The sequence below is a fragment of the Rhea pennata genome, chromosome 3 (assembly GCF_028389875.1).
Source record: "Rhea pennata isolate bPtePen1 chromosome 3, bPtePen1.pri, whole genome shotgun sequence".
NCBI lineage: Eukaryota > Metazoa > Chordata > Aves > Rheiformes > Rheidae > Rhea > Rhea pennata.
In genome coordinates, this window is record NC_084665.1 from 31,878,027 (window position 1) to 31,894,342 (window position 16,316).

Sequence of the window (16,316 nt, forward strand, 5' to 3'; positions counted from 1 at the left end):
GCTGCTCTGGGGTGAAACAAACTCAGCTTCTCCTTTTGAAGGTTTTGTATTTTGCCTCTAGTCCAGCAAATTACTTTTTTTTTTTTTTATGCCTTGAGCATTACTCTGTAACCTAGCATCAATGCAGTTTCTAGGAGGAGAGGAGACCTGGATCCTGATCACTGTCCTAAAGAATATTTATATGAGCCCTTGTATGAGAAGGGAGCTAGCAGTAAAAGGAGTTACCATTTTCTTGTTCCTTGCTGCTTTATGTTGTGGGGAATCTGATCTAATAGTTATGTCCTGAAAGTATTTGTGAATTAAACTCCTCTGGTGTTACTGTTACCTTGAGTAAAACTCCTTAGGTAATGCAAGGTTAAAGATCTTGTCTGTGAATTCTGGTGTGGTAGATAGGTGAGGTGGGAGCTTCCTGACCCTGTTGCAACTAAGTCCCACCACTTAAAAACTACTAGATGTTTGGGCAGTTAACAGTGTAATTGCAGCTTTTAGACTTCAGATAACAAGTAAGCAGAAGCTTTGATGGTCTAAGTCTTGGGCTGAGGCATCTAATTCTGTTTTTGGTATAGGCAAAAATACATTACAAGAAGTAAAGAAAACTTGAGATACCTGGTATCTCAAAGTTTTAAGAAGAATCTCATATATTTAGTGGGTTCCTACAGATGCAGCAGGTTGAACATCACAGATGTGATTCTGTTTGCTCCATGGGGATCTGAAGGATTAAAAAAAAAATGTATACAGTCACTTTTCAGAGCAGGAGTATACTTTAAGTAATGCAAGTTCCTACACTCCAATGTGATGTCTTCATTACTGCGTAATTTCAATGTAATTGCGATGCTGCATAGCTTTTAGACTGCTTTTATTTTTATCCTTTGACCTTTCCCACTGGCTGTGACTCATTTTCTTGTTATCTTAACTCTAGCCAGGAAGCAGACAAGCTTCTAGCCAAACATTAGGTACTCAAACTTCAGCCAACAGAGATACCGTGACAGTAAGCTGGTTACTAGTGTCTTTCTATATACCTGGGTTTGGTTTAGTCTGTCCCTTTTTTTTTTTTTACTCTCTTTTTAAAGTACACTTAGACGCTCTCAAGCCATGGTTTGGCCTGTAGCCATCCTTTATTATAAGCTGGCTTTTCAGCTGGAAGCTTGGATCAAATATTTTTCTAATACCTTTTGAGGAAGCTGAACAGTAAAGCAACAGACCTTTGTCTCTTTGAAAGCACTGTTAATCTCTGCTCCCATACACCCTTGTGAATTTTCCCTTGTTATTTCTTGTTGGAGAAGCTACTGAAGGTTTCACAGGAGCTGCTTCAGACAGAGGCAGCTCACCCCACTCCAACAGTTTAGGGCAAAGCTGGGTTGCATATTATGTTTTTTAAAAACTAGAAATTACATCAGTGACTTGCCTATACTAATTGCACCTTGGTGTCTTCATTGATGGTTCAGAATACCTTGAGTGATATCTTGACTTGTCGACATAGGACACAGTCCATATTAAACTAAATAATTCCAGAGCCGTTAATTATATGCATCAACAGCTTCCTGCTCAGATGACGAGATTACAGTTGAGAAATGGCTGCCATTAAAATGTTTTGTGGTTTGTTTTCTGAAGCAACTCTGTTTTTTTAAAAAAAAAATTAGTGAAAGAATACTTTTGGCAGGATTTTTAAACACCAGCCTTGTCCACCATCTCTTATTTCTCCCTCATAAAGTCTTTTAACTTTATGGTTTGGGCAGGACAATGCAGGTGCAGTCTTCTCTGTTGTCTTGGAGTGCAGTCCAGAACAAGGTCAGGAATATCTCTTTGGTATGAGGGACCTTCCTCTTCCCCTTCTCTGCCTTGTGAGAAGGCTTTGTTGTGAGATGGAGCCAGGGGTGAGCTGCCTGTGTCAGCAAGTCACTCCATGGATCAGCAAGGGAATAGTCCTCTGCTTTGTGAGCTAGACTGCCTGTGTTGCACCACCAAGTGCCCTACAGAGCTCCTAGCTTAAGTCCTCAGAGCATTGTTTTTGTGTTAGCCTGGCTCAGGACTTCTCTGAAGGCTAGTTAGCTCAGGCTGCAATTTCATGTTTAGCTTAGGCTGAGGTAAGTAGGGGTTGCTGAGAGAAACAGCTCTGCCTTTACTATCCTTTCCTGCTCTGTGCCTTGTACTAGCCTTCGTGAAGGATTTCTGCATTTGCTTTTGGAGATACTGCAGTCTCCACTACCCAAGGGATCTCTGCATTGTTCACCACTGCCTGCTGTGGACTAGAAGGCCCAAGGACAGGTCTAAGGTAGCCTATTAGGAGAAGCCTAGCCTTGAGAAGCAAGGGCCTGGCCCTTGTTCTGGTCCAGGCTCAGAACATGGCATCATGTAGGCATCGTGTCCTCATTCTTCCCTTCGCATCTGCCTCTTCCAAATTAGGAGTCTGCTTTCAATGGTTAGACTAGATGCTGTGGGGTAGGGGAAGTTTTGTATATTTGGGCATGATTTGGCATCATGCACACTTGATCTTAATCCTCTAGATAGTTGTCATCAGAATAACAGAAACGATTACTTTTGTCAGTCATAACTCAGCCTTCTCCAATTGTTTAAAAAGTGTAATATAGAAATAGGTTGGACAACTGTTTTCCTTGTCCTAAATTACTTAAAACAATGCCTTAAATGGTTTATATCATGAATTAAGATTTACTTTGTCTCTACCAGAAAACCAAATCCCAAAATATTAAATGTAATTTAATTAATGAGTATCGAAGTTGTATAAAATCATGACAGATGTGTTTCAGCTTCTGCGAACCTGACTTAGCCAACAGCGTTGATGTTTTTCATTGTGCTATCCTACTACTGGACTAGAATTCTGTATAAAAGAATTCTGGATTTAGTTCTGTGCTTGTGCATGACTCATGGCAAAGGGGTTCTGGAAAACACAGTCTAACAGTCACTTTTCTTTTTATTTTGTGTGGTTTTCTGTAAAGAGCACATGACTTGGCCCCGGAAGATCATCAAGTCATCCTCTATGTGTCACTGCAGCTGGCTCTTGTCAGACAGGTATGTGCAAAAGTTGGCAGCCACTGAGTCATTAGAGGATAGGAGAATGACAGTCGAATTGAGCAAGACCCAGCTATGCTAAAAAGGGTCCCTTCCTTTCTGCATGTGATTGATAACAATCAGAATATGTTCATAGAAGATTTTTATTTGAAGTAATAATTTACAGCATATGTGGCCCTCATGGAGAAAGGCATTCCCCAGAATATACATGCAGCTCTGACTCCTAAGCCAGGTTGTTCCCACTTTGAACAATTTTGCCAGGGTAGTTTGAGTGAGAGCTGTTTGTTCTTGTTCACCGGGTATCATGCTGTGTCCTATTGAGGGCCTCTCTAACGGCTCTCTTGTTACTTCCCAGTTCTGTATCACACCAGATCTCATGTTATCTGCATTTGGGATTGGTGTATTCCATACTTAGGCACGTTCACTGTTAGGCTTTGACAAGTGCTGGAAATGTCCAGGGAGGGGATTAGTTGGCATTTGAATGCTGCTGCAGGTGGTAAGTCATAAAAATTAAACTGATTTGTAAATACAAAAAGAAGAATTTCGGGCTGTGTTTTATTTCTCTGTCCCTTCCTTTTAAAAGCTAGAGGCTTTGTTAGAGCAGTCCCTATTTATTAGCTGCTTCTCTAGCTAGATTTGAAACCTCATCATCTTACTTTCCTTCTTTGGCAGGCTTTCTGCTTACTGCAGTTTTCTCTCCTTAATCTACACCATGGAGTCAAACAGTTAGATCCCTCTTACAGTCAGATCCTCCTTACTTTCCTGAGCTAATTAGGGGAGCTGTTTGTTCGTTAGGCTAAACTAATTGTTCCAAGAGAGCACACTCCTGATAAAGTTGCTTTTCTAACTCTTTCATAATTAGAGCAGTGTGTTGTGGGGAAGCCTGCAATAAGAAAAGATAATTAAAATGACATATTTAACTTTGTCATCAGCCTACTGGCTGGTTTATTGTGCGGAGTGCTCAGGGTCTTTCATTAAAAATACCCAGCTGCCCCTCTTTTTTTCATAACTGTTACCTCTTTTGCTCATTGCCATGAGTAAAAGCATTACAGCTTTTTGACTGGTACTCTGAAAGTAAAACAAAGATTTTTGTGATCATCGCTTCTTTCACCTTTTCACTGTCATTGGTCCATTGCATTTTAATTCATTTCTCTTTCTTTTTCTCCAGTTGTTGCCTGTCCTAACAGTGTTGTTTCATAAGTCTCATTTCATCATTTCCCTCTCCTCCTGTTCTTCCCATTCAGTCACTTGTCCTCATGTTCACTTTGGCCTTTGTTTCCTATCTCACCTGTGTATTTTCATCCTTGACGTTCTACCACTCGTCTCTGCTTCCCTAGATGTGTGAACTCCATGTGCTGTGTAGAATCAGTGCGACCCCTGTTATGCTGCTCCTCCTCTTCCCCATCTAGTGAGATATAAATCTTTAAGGCGTGCTTGGAGAGAGAGGAGATACCTGAGACAGCTTTATTTTTAGACTGCTGTAAAATAGCCTACTCCTCTTTTGCCAGTTTAGTTAATGATAAACATTTGGTAATGCATTTTTAATATCCTTAATTATTTGAAGTATCAAACATGTTCTCTTTCTGATTAACTGAAAGATAAATGATGCTGCTTTTTTTTTTTTTTTTTTTTTTTGATAGATTGCATTAACTATTGAATGTCACAGGGCTTTCATCAGGCTGTGCAGCAGAACTAACAAATCAGGCCATTTCTACGCAATTGGCTATATTATAATACCTGAATGTTGTTCTCAACAATAGGCCTTTTTGTTTCCATAGTCAAGGTCAACAGATGAGGTACCTTACCCAACACTGAAAAATGTAGGTATCCGCTTGCACAGATAAGAGAGCGTTTTCACAGAACAAAGCAAGAGAGGCAGCTGACCAGCAGTGTGCCAAGCAGATTTTGAGCAATTCTTCATTCTTTGAAGACTCTAAAATATTTCCAATAGTGCTTGTTTCTGTCAATGCTGGGCAGGGGAGAAGGGGAAACGGAAAAGCATGAGCTTTGCTCTGACCCATGACAAGAACATGAAGAGAAGAAGAATGGATGGTTATAAAAGGTTTTCCCAGGGTAATGGCTGAATACTGTCAACAACCAAAATGAGAGATGATGATGTTATACTAGTACAAATACTGCTTATATTTGTGTGTGTGGCTCTATGTCTGAAAGACTGCTGAACTCACTGGAAGGACTCCAGTGACTCCCAGAGGGCCTGGATCAGTCCCATGACATTTTAGGGCAGATTTTTCACCAAAATACAGAGGAGTGTAAAGCACTCTCTTCTGTTAGGAGGGTCTCATTCTATTTTTTTCCCAAAGTTGAAGTGCCATCAGGCCAAGGTCAGTATCTGCTGTGGTGGTGATCTACACTTGGCAGCCAGCCAAGCTGTTTGACAAATGAGACTTCCAACTCCTGGCTGCTGGTTCTGCTGCTTCTCCTGTTTCTGTGGTAACAGCATTTAGATCAGCAAAAGCAAGGTAGAATGAACATTTTAAAGCTCACTGCTTTTAATGTCTTTCCTTGTTTTTTAGCAGGCCAGTTTCTATGGAGATGACTCTAGAGAGTCAGAGCTCTTGTTAATTTCTAGTGCTGGTTCTCCCTTTTTTTTTTCTTTCTTTTTTTTGACCTTGAATTCCATGTAAACTGGAACATATGAGTTTTTTACCATTTTAAAGCTTGTGTCAATGTTGTTTCATTTCATTTGACCTTTCTTTGCATGAAAACAGGAGGGGAAAGGCAGCCAGAGGCCAGCAGCTGAGAATTAGAGATCTCACTTATCAATTTCATCTGTGGGCTGCCAACAGACCTGAAGTTTCAAGTGGCAATATCCAAAAAACATCTACTGTCTTCCAGAGTGTCTGGATGTAAAAATACGATAAACATTGGTTAAGAAAACTAGAGAAAATATTTCGGCTTTTCTTCCTACTGTTTTTATTCTGATTGCAAGGAGAAGAGACTATTGTCTTTTCTTTGCCCCAGGAGAGGAACTCAGTTTTAGTGTCTATCAAGATGTAATTCTTTCAGTGACTGCTGAATGTGGATAGCTCTGTTTTATGTTTCTTCCAGACCAAATGGTCCCTCTTCTGCTGAACATCAACATGCTGCTTTTCTGTCTAAGTCCTGGTCTAGATTTTTCTGGTGATCGAAAGCAGCTTGTACTAAGAATTAAATAAGAACTCAAGTCACAAAAATGTCAGAGCTTGCTTTCCTGAAGTTTTGATAGGGTGTTGCAAGTCTATTTCTAATGGAAGTTTTTGCCAGTACATAAAACTTTCTGTAATGCCCATGCTATAATGAGAAGCAGAGAGGATTTAATAATTTAATAGTTTTTTACCTACAACTCATCGCTGATAAGCAGTTTTGCTGGACTGAGCCACGCAGAATAAAAGACTTGAAAACTCAGCTAGATTCACTGCCTATGAAATATTATTTCATTTATTATTCTAAATTTGCAAATGTATTCTACTGTTGTGATTTTTTTAATGCTCATACAGTTTTCCTTTTTACATCTGCAAAGATAGCATCACAGCATTGTTTGTAAGGAAACATATAGCATTGTCAAAATAATTTCTATTATAAGAGGCATCATCCCAAACAATCCAGTATGCTATTATTTTGGTAGTGCTGCAAGATGCTATTTCAGGCATATTGTAATATCTTTGCTTCTTAATCAGTGTGATTTGAATAATATACCTGTATGGCATGTAGAACATTTGTGCTACATTCATTAACAGAAAAATGAACCAGAGTAGGGTAGCATCTTCATATTGTAGGCCCTACTAGGATTTGTGGTCCAGCTGAAATAAGATTACTTTAAAGCAAAGCACTTGTAGGGAATTTATGCTAGCAGCCTACCTCTGATACAACCTTGAAGTTTGAAAGTACCATCTGGGTTGCCAACATCCATCTTTCTAATGTTATATAGCTACTTAAATAAATAAACCGTGGCAATAGATAAGTTGATCTCTGCTTTTCAAAAGAATTTGCATTAACTACTGCCAAATATTTTGCTTTTATTGTTCTAGAGATATAGTTTGTGTTTTGTTTCATCTCGTCTGTTGCAGGTTGATTTGTATAATGCTTCTAGTAAAGAGATGGAGCCTCTTGATGTTATTAAAGGATATTTTTTCTCATGTGCGTTTTGTCCTCTGTTTCTAATTATGCAGCAGGAGAAGAATTCTGTGTAGGCTACTAATGATGTTACAGCACTGAGAAATCTTCTTGGGTTAAGCAGTCAGGTGTCAGGGAAGAGTGATCAACTTCCCAAAACAGCCATTGCTTGTAAGTCTGATAATCTGATGGTACTAGAGGGAAAGAGTTGTCTCCCAGCACTGAAATGAAATGCAACTAATGAAAGCCCTATGCTACAGTACAGGGAGAAATTAGTTTGGACTACATCCATTTCAACAGTATTTAACTATCTGCTGAGCAGGCAGAGGTTTGCAGGAGTGACCACAATTGACTTTTGTGCTACTTCACTTCATACACATTACACCTCTATGAGAGCCAGCTGCCAGCTGGCCTGTTAAGAATATGAACTTCCAGTCCTGTGATTATCAAGCAGGCATTTGCCTGTATAAAGCAAAGTCACAATAATGTAGTTTGCACATTCATGTGCAAATCAGGTCAAGTATCTTTATAGTTTTGAGGTCCTGCAGTAAAGGCACCAGTTGCAAATATTACTCTTCCATCTGATTTATACTAGCAAATTAGGATTATCTTTCCAAGTCTTTGAATCATAGAATAGTTGAGGTTGGAAAGTACCTTTGGGAAGTCAGTTGATCTAACTCCTGTCCAAAGCACGGTCAACTAGAGCAAGTTGCTTAGGGCTCTGTCCAGTTGTTTGCTTTACAGATTTTCTTTTTCTTCTAATAAGCTCATTTTTTTCACAAACTTTGAATTTCTTAGTGACAACTTGTGCAAGTCTGAGATAGTGGAAGTAAATAGAAAAAGTGAGAAGTGTTTATATTGTTAATCTGGAGTGTAATAAAAGTCTTGACAGCAGCTTTGTTTTAGCAAGTCTAGTTGATACACCTCTGGTGTACCTACAGAAAACTGTATGGACTGGCATATCTGGGCTCTCAAGAATCTCATATCGGTTGTCCTGATTCAGAGTTGTCTTATCAATGTTTGTGTTTTTAACATAGTAATCAAAGTACAGAAAGTATTCTAGGAAGCTGCTGAGGGAGCACTGTTGATTTAAGCCAATGTGCTTACTTTACCCTTGCAGTAGACTATAATAACACATGCAGTTGATTCAAGTAGCTTAGCTGACAAGCAGTAATTGATTAAAGCTGAGAACTCAGTCACATATCCTGTCCTGAACTTCAGCCAGGATATCCAGCAGTTTTGAAGCTGTGGGCTAGATGACAGCCTGGGGTTAGTCTATGGGTCAGTCACTTCTAGCTCCAGACTTAGATGGATCAGCAAGAACAGTGTAACTAAGTACCTTGGCATGAGTGTGCACAATAAGAATTAAAAATCATTTGGATGTTAGGATGAAATTGTCCCATGAACAGAATATGAACCACACTTACAGAAGTATACCTGGGATCAGCAAACTCCATTGTAGCTGTAAGCAGTGTAATTGTTTCTCTGCTTTGCAGCGTGCAATCCGTTTTCCAGAGCGATCTGTGGAAGCCCTAGGATTTCCACACTGGTAGTATGCCAAGACAGGAGAACATCTGCAGAGGAGAGTTTTGCTAGGTGGGAAGTTCTCATGGCAGGAAAGAAGGAACTGCATTTTGCACCCATTAAAGGAGGAGAGGAGGAAGATATGAAAAAAAGAAAATTACACATTTTTTCTATTTTGTTTGCTTCAGGCTTCCAGGATCAAATATAGAGCAGGAAGATTTTAAATAAGACTAATTTCAGACACTGGAGGATCTTAAAAAGAAAGTTTTCTGTATAAAACCAGTAACCAAAGGGGAAAAAATCTATTAAGAACTTCTATTTTGAATAGATAGGCTAAAATAAGGTATCAGATCACAGACAGCATGTGATATATTTGCATTCATTATAGATGTTAAGTTTTCTGCCAAGTGGGACTTGATTCTATTGATATGCTGCTACTGTGAGTGTCAGGACTGTTCTTTAGCTACCTACCTACTAGCAAAGATGTTTCTTTTTCTGACAGCATTCTGAATCCTGACTCTTTTACACTTTAACATTCATACTTAGTTTTTATTTTATTGATCCAAATCATGAAAGGTCCTGTACAGCCATCACAAGACACAAAATGCAGCAGAAATGTGTATTGCTGTCACTCAGTGACATTTTCTGTCCTAGAAAATGGAGTTGAGAACTAGGCTTGTATAGTGGATCTGTTTACAGAATAGAAGCACCATGTCAAAGTAAGAGGGCGAAGAAGGGATCAGATCTGCTGCTGCTCCTGTTTGTAAATTGATTTATTCTTTTCTTTTTTTTTTTTTTTTTTTTGGAATATGTGTGCTTTTTCAAGCAATGCAGACTTGTAATTTTGGCAAACTGTTCAAATACTAACAGTATTCTGTAAGGTAAGGTGCCTAAGTAAGATTTATTGAGAATTTCTATTGACTATATTTGTTCTTACCTTTGGGAATGGGATCCGATGTAGGATTGAAAGAAGAACGATTCTCTTTTTTCATTTCTGTGCCTTCTTTCAGATTTCTGATGCCATTGATCATCTTCAGGAAGCACTGAAACTGTGCAAAGATGACATGAATTCACTTCATCTGCTGGCCCTCCTCTTTTCAGCTCAGAAACACTATCAGCATGCACTGGATGTCATCAATATGGCTGTTGTTGAATACCCAGAAAGCTTTAGGTAAGAGTTATTACACATTTTCTTATATGACTCGATACATCCAGGAACGATCTGTTCTCTAGTTTTGTTGTCCTCAGTTGTACACAGGGAACCTGATAAGCCAAGCGTGTTACCAGTGTGTTACTCCACTCTTAAATGGAATGTAAAACGAAAATTTGTGAGGGTCAAGCTGTTCTTTTGTCTTGTGTCTTCACGGTCTTTCTGTGTTTAAAATTAATTGTTTTGCTTGTTTACTTTTCCAGTATTTGTCTGTCTGTATTGTGCTGATTTTTTTCTTATACATACATACATAGAAACATATATATATATATATGTATATATATCTCACTATACTCTTTAGTACGTCACTTTACACAAGTGGAAAAGTGAGGATGGGACAGCTATGATGATGTCTGTCTGTATCACAAATCATTTTATAATTTGACAAACTTCCTGGTTAAAGAGAAACTGATTCTTCATGTTTCGACCATTCTTTTGATGCTCATGTATTACACAATTTGCTGTGATAGCACAGCTAGGGAAAAAGATTAGTCAAAAATGATGTGCTGTAATGTATAGCTGAAAAAATAGTTTGGTTGTTTAAGACCAAGTTTGAACCAGCATAGATTTCTTGGAACCAGAGGTTTGCACTACTCTGTATGTGATTCCGTCCTTCATCCGTCTGAGGGAGATAAATACAATTCCTTGCAATTTACTGTCATGACCTTTCAAAATAGTGTCTCTTGTCCATTCTGTAGAAACATTAAAGCTACTGTAATATTTTCTGGTGATTGCGTACTAGCTGAGTTTCTCAGACAAACTGCAAAAGATGCTGTTGCATGCCCAGCTTACTTTCAGAGTTGCCTGTATTTAACTGAAGATTTTAAATGGTATAACTTTGTCTTCAGATAGCTTGTTTGGTGAGTATATCAGTGACAAGAGGGAGTGATGGCCTGAAGTGTAATCCAGAAGCGGAGTGAGAAACTGTCTAGGCCCAAGCAAAAGGAAGGGTCATCAGTGAGACTGACACCATCTAAATATGAGCATGAATACTTCATGATCTTCTAGGTCTGTGATGTTATATCAGCATAAAATATTTTTTGTTGTCATCTGCCTATTGCCATTCCAAACTGCATTCCTGCCTGGGCCTCTAGGGTTGCTTAGGTTGTGTATGTGAATAGCTAAGGTTGTCAATACATATCTTGGAGAATGCAGTGAAAATTAATAATCAAAAAACTCTTGAAATGATGTTCTTCCATTAAGACCTGTTTAGTATGTGAACATGGATATCACTGAGACAAAGAATACTCTAGTGGCTGCTTTGCTGTATTTTGTAGTTTGAAGATAAAAACGTAGTAAAAGACCTCATGCCATACAGTCAAAGATCAAATGATTCTCGGGACTGCAAACACTCAAAGATAGGTAAGACTTAGGTAGAAGAAGAAAATGGTTGTTTATATGAGGAACAGAGTGTTTGCCATGTCAGGTCAACCAACTGGTACATCAAGTTCAGGATTTTTCCTCTAGTGCTGCATAATAATTTATGTGTCGACGTAGGACAAAATGAAAAAGAAAAGAGAATGTACAAAGGCAACTGGGAGGGCTGCTGGGTGGGTTCCTTTGGGGTGTCTGGTGATCTGATTTCTCTGAAGCAGTAAATAATATTTTCTCCTGCCTTCTCCCAGTCTTTGTGTATGGCAAGACCTGCCAAGGAATAGCAAAGTATGTTGTTTCTGGGAGAAGCAGATTAATACTGGTTTTGAAAGCCACAGGTTCATGCTTGCTCCTAGACACATCACAGACATGCTATAATATGTGCTCTTGGAAGAACCCCTCTTTGCTTCCTGCGTGAGCTGTGATATGTGACACAGCTGGCAACAGGACTCATCTACAGTTACGCAGTGACACAGGAGACTGGCTTCTTGCCTCTGCTTCTCTGGCTGCATGGCGTATCAGCATGGGACTTTCTCTAAATTAAACTGGTGAGTGAGAGAAAGGAGAAGGGATATCAGAGTTAAAAGACAGAAAAGAAGAAGAGTTTCTAAAAAAAATGAAGAATAGGAATCTGGGGTTGGGAGGGCAGGGAGAGCAAGAATAAAAGAACAAATCTGCAGTTTGGACCAAATTTAAAATAGTTCTCGACCTTCTAGGGGTCTGAAGTACAGTTTATGCTAGGAGAACTTCACTGCTTTGTAAAACTTCTCTGAAGGGAGAGACGTGATGCTATTGTGCATTTCTAGTTATAATTGCCTTAAAGAAAAATTGTAGTAAATTTTACTACTGCATGAAATGACTACAGAATATTTCATATAATAGTATAGGCAAGTAGGAAACGTCAACTGCAAGATTTTAAAGCTCTGTTTAAAAGTAGTTGAGCATTTTTCCAAATTCTTATTGATATGAACCAGGCAACTGTGTAATTTGGTGCCTGGGGGCTCCGTTCCTAATGACAACTCTGTTAGGAAGTACAGTTTGATGGCATGTATCAAGAAAAGAAGATGAAGGATGCATTAAGGAACCTTAGGGCTCTGTAGAGAGCAAAAAATGTATTACATGGATGTGTATCAAACAAAAAAACAAAGAAAAGAATAATACGTAAAAAAAGGTCTTAGTTGGTCCAGAATACTGACATTTCCTACTGCTTCCCTGGTCTCTAGCTGCATGCAATTAAACTGAGTGTGTTCCTGCTTTTTTGTTCTCATATTGAACTCTTTCATATTTATTTTCATACATATTTTAAAGAAAGAATTGTTCAGGATGTCACAGAGTTGATTAGAGTGGATCAAGCTGCTTTGAAAATAGGCTACATTGTTCAGCTACTGTGCAATGTCCTTTGGTATGAGCCCCATAACACTGACCCAAATGTGCCCAGCGGTGCTTCTTGTGAGAATCTTTACATTGTGCATTTACTTGACAGTTCTGCACTCTGTGTGGTGCAGTAGAAATACAAAAGTGGACACTGAAGAAATTGAGAGATAACCTGGATTGTTTTGGATCTAGGTTTTGGAGAAGAATACTGAAGAACAGCTGAATATCCCAAAGCATATTTCCTTCAGAAAAGGGAACTTAGGAAAAGCGCTTCTGCTTGAAAACCTACATATAATAACAAATGCATTACATTGCAGTCAGCAAATGACTTAATTTGAGCACTTGCATATACTGTCAAGCAAAGACAGAAGTGGACTGGATAGAGGAAGGATGAGAGCTAGCTGTGTTGGAAACATTGCAAGATGGAGTGAACCAGGAGAAATACATCGCCTTGCTATGACTATGAAAGATAGAAGTAGTAACAACCTTCACATGGGAAATATCACCTGAAAAAGCACTGACTCCTATAGAAGCAGTGTCCAGGATAAAATTTAGTGTTTTTATGTCCTGTCAATATTGATAAGCTTTTACAGTAAGTTAATGGATGCAGAACCTCCAATTGCTTTTGGTTTATTCTTCATGGCATTATCACAGGCATATCTCATTAGGAGCATAAGCATGTTTGGGCTTGGAAGCCTATTATATTTAAGACCTAATAAGCAGACCTGTTTTGAATTAATTGGAAGGGAATACTCCTGATAGTTTAAGGTATCTCCTCTCTAGGTCAAAGATGGTCATCATAACCCTTCCTTAAAGTGAAGTCCTTTGCTTTTTCCAACTCCTAGGCCAGGTTTTGGACAGTATTTTATGTAGGATCCACTGCGATTGCCTCCCCATGTTTGCCTTAGGGATAGAGTTAGCTGAAAGCAATAATATTAGTGAGCGTCCCCTCTACCCTCCAAGCAATATTCTTAAAATAGTGTATTGTTTATATAGAATGAAAGAATTTCCGTTTGTAAAGTCTGTATTCACATCTCACTTTCAAGATGTTCCATGCAGAAGTCCCGTAGGTCTGACATACTGTAGAACCTGTCACAGAGACTGACTGACACAGTCCACCCTTCGGATGCTGATACTTTGTTTTGCTAGTATAAAATTTGATTTTATCCTTCTAATTTCACAATCTTTTCAAAGACTGTTGGGCTTTCTGATCACCTTTTAGCTCTTAAATGGGTTATTCCCATCACCAGAAAAAAATAATAAGATTTGTACATTGTTTGAGGTGGGAGGTAAGATACCAAGTTTACAGATACTCTGTTGCTTTATAATTGCTCCCAGGCTGCTTATCAGAATTGTTTCCATTGTTTCTCAGCTTGTTTTTTCCCTCCTGTATGCCTCATCAGTTAGAACAATACCTTCATAGGACCTAACAACTTAAAACAGCAAAACAGTCTCAAATCGCTGCCCAAAGTGACAGTGAAAGTTTCGTTAAATGATCACGTCTTTGTATCTGTAGCAGTTCTGCATCTGGCGCAAGAGTTGTAACTCTTTTAAATAAATGCATAGCTGCTAATGTTCCTTCTTCTCCTTAAACTGTAAGTCACTGATTTGTTGCTTTCCATTTCTCAAAACTAATTTTAAAAAGAAATAGCAGAAAACATTCAGGAAGCACTGCTATTCCACACGCAAAGACTCAAAAAGAGGTGGATGGATTGGTGTTTCACAGCAAAGTGGCTGTCAAATACAAATTCTTTTCTTTTACTGAGATATTTGCTCTTCCAAAAATAATTACTGTAAATGCAGTGCAAAAAGCTCAGAAGACCAAGAAATATTAAATGCATATCTTGGAGACCATCAATAAAAAAAGAATAAATTTTGCGTTGTATAGTATAGCATGTATTTTGTATGCACTGTATAGTAGTTCTGTTGCTGTTGTTTTAGCAGGAAGCTTTTTTTGCCCTCAACCAACCCTCAAAATACAAAGTCCTCTTCTAGATTAGGAAGGGTTTACTGACAGCAAATGTCTGGCTTCATCACTACCACATTAATTTTATTAAGGACAGGTGAAGTAATCTTCTGGCAAGATTTATGTGTCATAGTCTGCTGCAGACTGTTACTGTGGAGAGAACTGTTCTATAGTGTATAAGCAATGTCAATTATCATGTGCTTCTAATCATTACAGAAAAAAAAGTAAAATAAAGATCTCAAAATGCATTATTAAACTGGCATCTCCAGTTGATTTCTTTCCCCATTACTTGTCAGGCTCTTTCATATAGGTTGAAAGTAGACAATTCATACCTCCTTCAAGCGACAGCTTTATGGGCTGTTGACGTATTGTTGACAGTTGTAAATCAGAACTATCTTTTTGCCTTTAAACCTACATGGGGAGAAGGAGGCATTTGTCCCTAAGCTACTGGTTTGCAAACCTTTGTGCTATTCCCAGTCTATACTAGAATGTTTGTGTCAAGATAGTTGTAACTCTTTCTTTAAGCTAATCTCCTGATTCTTAGTAATGATTACACAACATACTTAAAACTGAAATAATTCTAGTTTTCAATTTTTTTTTCCATTTGGGGCATTTTTTTGGCCTGAATTATTTACTACTCCTGGACGAGGAAGAAACAGAATTAAATTTTGTGTTGCAGTATCCAAGACCAGATTCCCATTTCGGCACGTGCCGAATGTATGTATGTGCCTTTTCCTAAGGTTCACAGTCTGATCCAAGACAAAACTTTAGCAGATGAGCATGATACCCTTCTGTGCACCATCCTACTACAGCAGGAATAAATACGCCTCTAGCTTCTTCCTATCTGTATATGCCAGGAAGAGATGGGTGTTAGTGTACATCTTGATTCATCTTAAAATTCCATGGGTGGATTCAGTGGTAATTGAAGAGAATCCCATTCCCACATAGCACAGGTTTCAAAATACATCTGAAAGAAATTAAATAATGGTTACAGTAGAAACCTACTGCATTCTTATTTTTTGATGTAGTGTGAAAGAAAGAAAAAGTCATGCTGTTTTCCAACCTTAAGTGCAATAATTTGAGTCTTTAAATTAAAACAATTTTTTTTCATAATAACTTCTTTCCTGCTTCTGACTGAATAAATGCGTAGTGTCTCAGTTCATTTAAGACCTCTGTAGTGAGCAACTCTGCTTGTAGATGCATTTTTTGGCATTAGAGAGGTAATACAAGGTCTGCAAATTCATAGACTTTACTGTAAAAACAGAAATAAATACCAAAATGCAGAAAAAACCATGGTTAATTTGAGACCATTAATATCTATGAAATTCTCTATTTACAGGCAATTTATTTGCATAGAAGTGAGAAATTCCCAAGGGGAATGTCAGTAACTTAGCGTTTGAGATTTTAAGTTCAGATTTTGGAGGTTTTCGTGTAGATTCCTAATATGTGTTTTCAGGGCAAGGTTGTTAGTTTGTTCTTAACATTATTTTTAGTGTTTAGTGACTGTTTATTGGCTGGCTGAAAATGAAGCCTGCAAACCACTCTGTGATAGTAATAACTAACAAAGGTACTTGTTGATCTTCATTGTTTCTTTGTGTTTGCTTGATGAGTCAGGCCTTAATTCTCAGAATGAATTCTGACTATTCAGCAGAGGTTTAGGAAGGGCTGTTTTCTGAAAAGGCAGAACGTCATTTTTAGTTTCCTCCACTCACGTGTCCTGTCCTGTGC

The 16,316-nt window shown here is 38.4% G+C and overlaps 1 protein-coding gene across 5 annotated transcripts in view; it reads left to right on the top strand.

Annotated features, from left to right (window-relative positions):
* The window catches only part of TTC7A (tetratricopeptide repeat domain 7A), a 183,111-nt gene that overhangs the window by 80,261 nt on the left and 86,534 nt on the right, over positions 1-16,316 (top strand). For all 5 annotated transcript variants that reach the window (XM_062571935.1, XM_062571934.1, XM_062571936.1 and 2 more), the window contains 2 exons: positions 2,955-3,027; positions 9,675-9,835. In XM_062571935.1, coding sequence (XP_062427919.1) covers positions 2,955-3,027; positions 9,675-9,835 — 234 coding nt within the window. The remainder of the gene's footprint in view (positions 1-2,954; positions 3,028-9,674; positions 9,836-16,316) is intronic.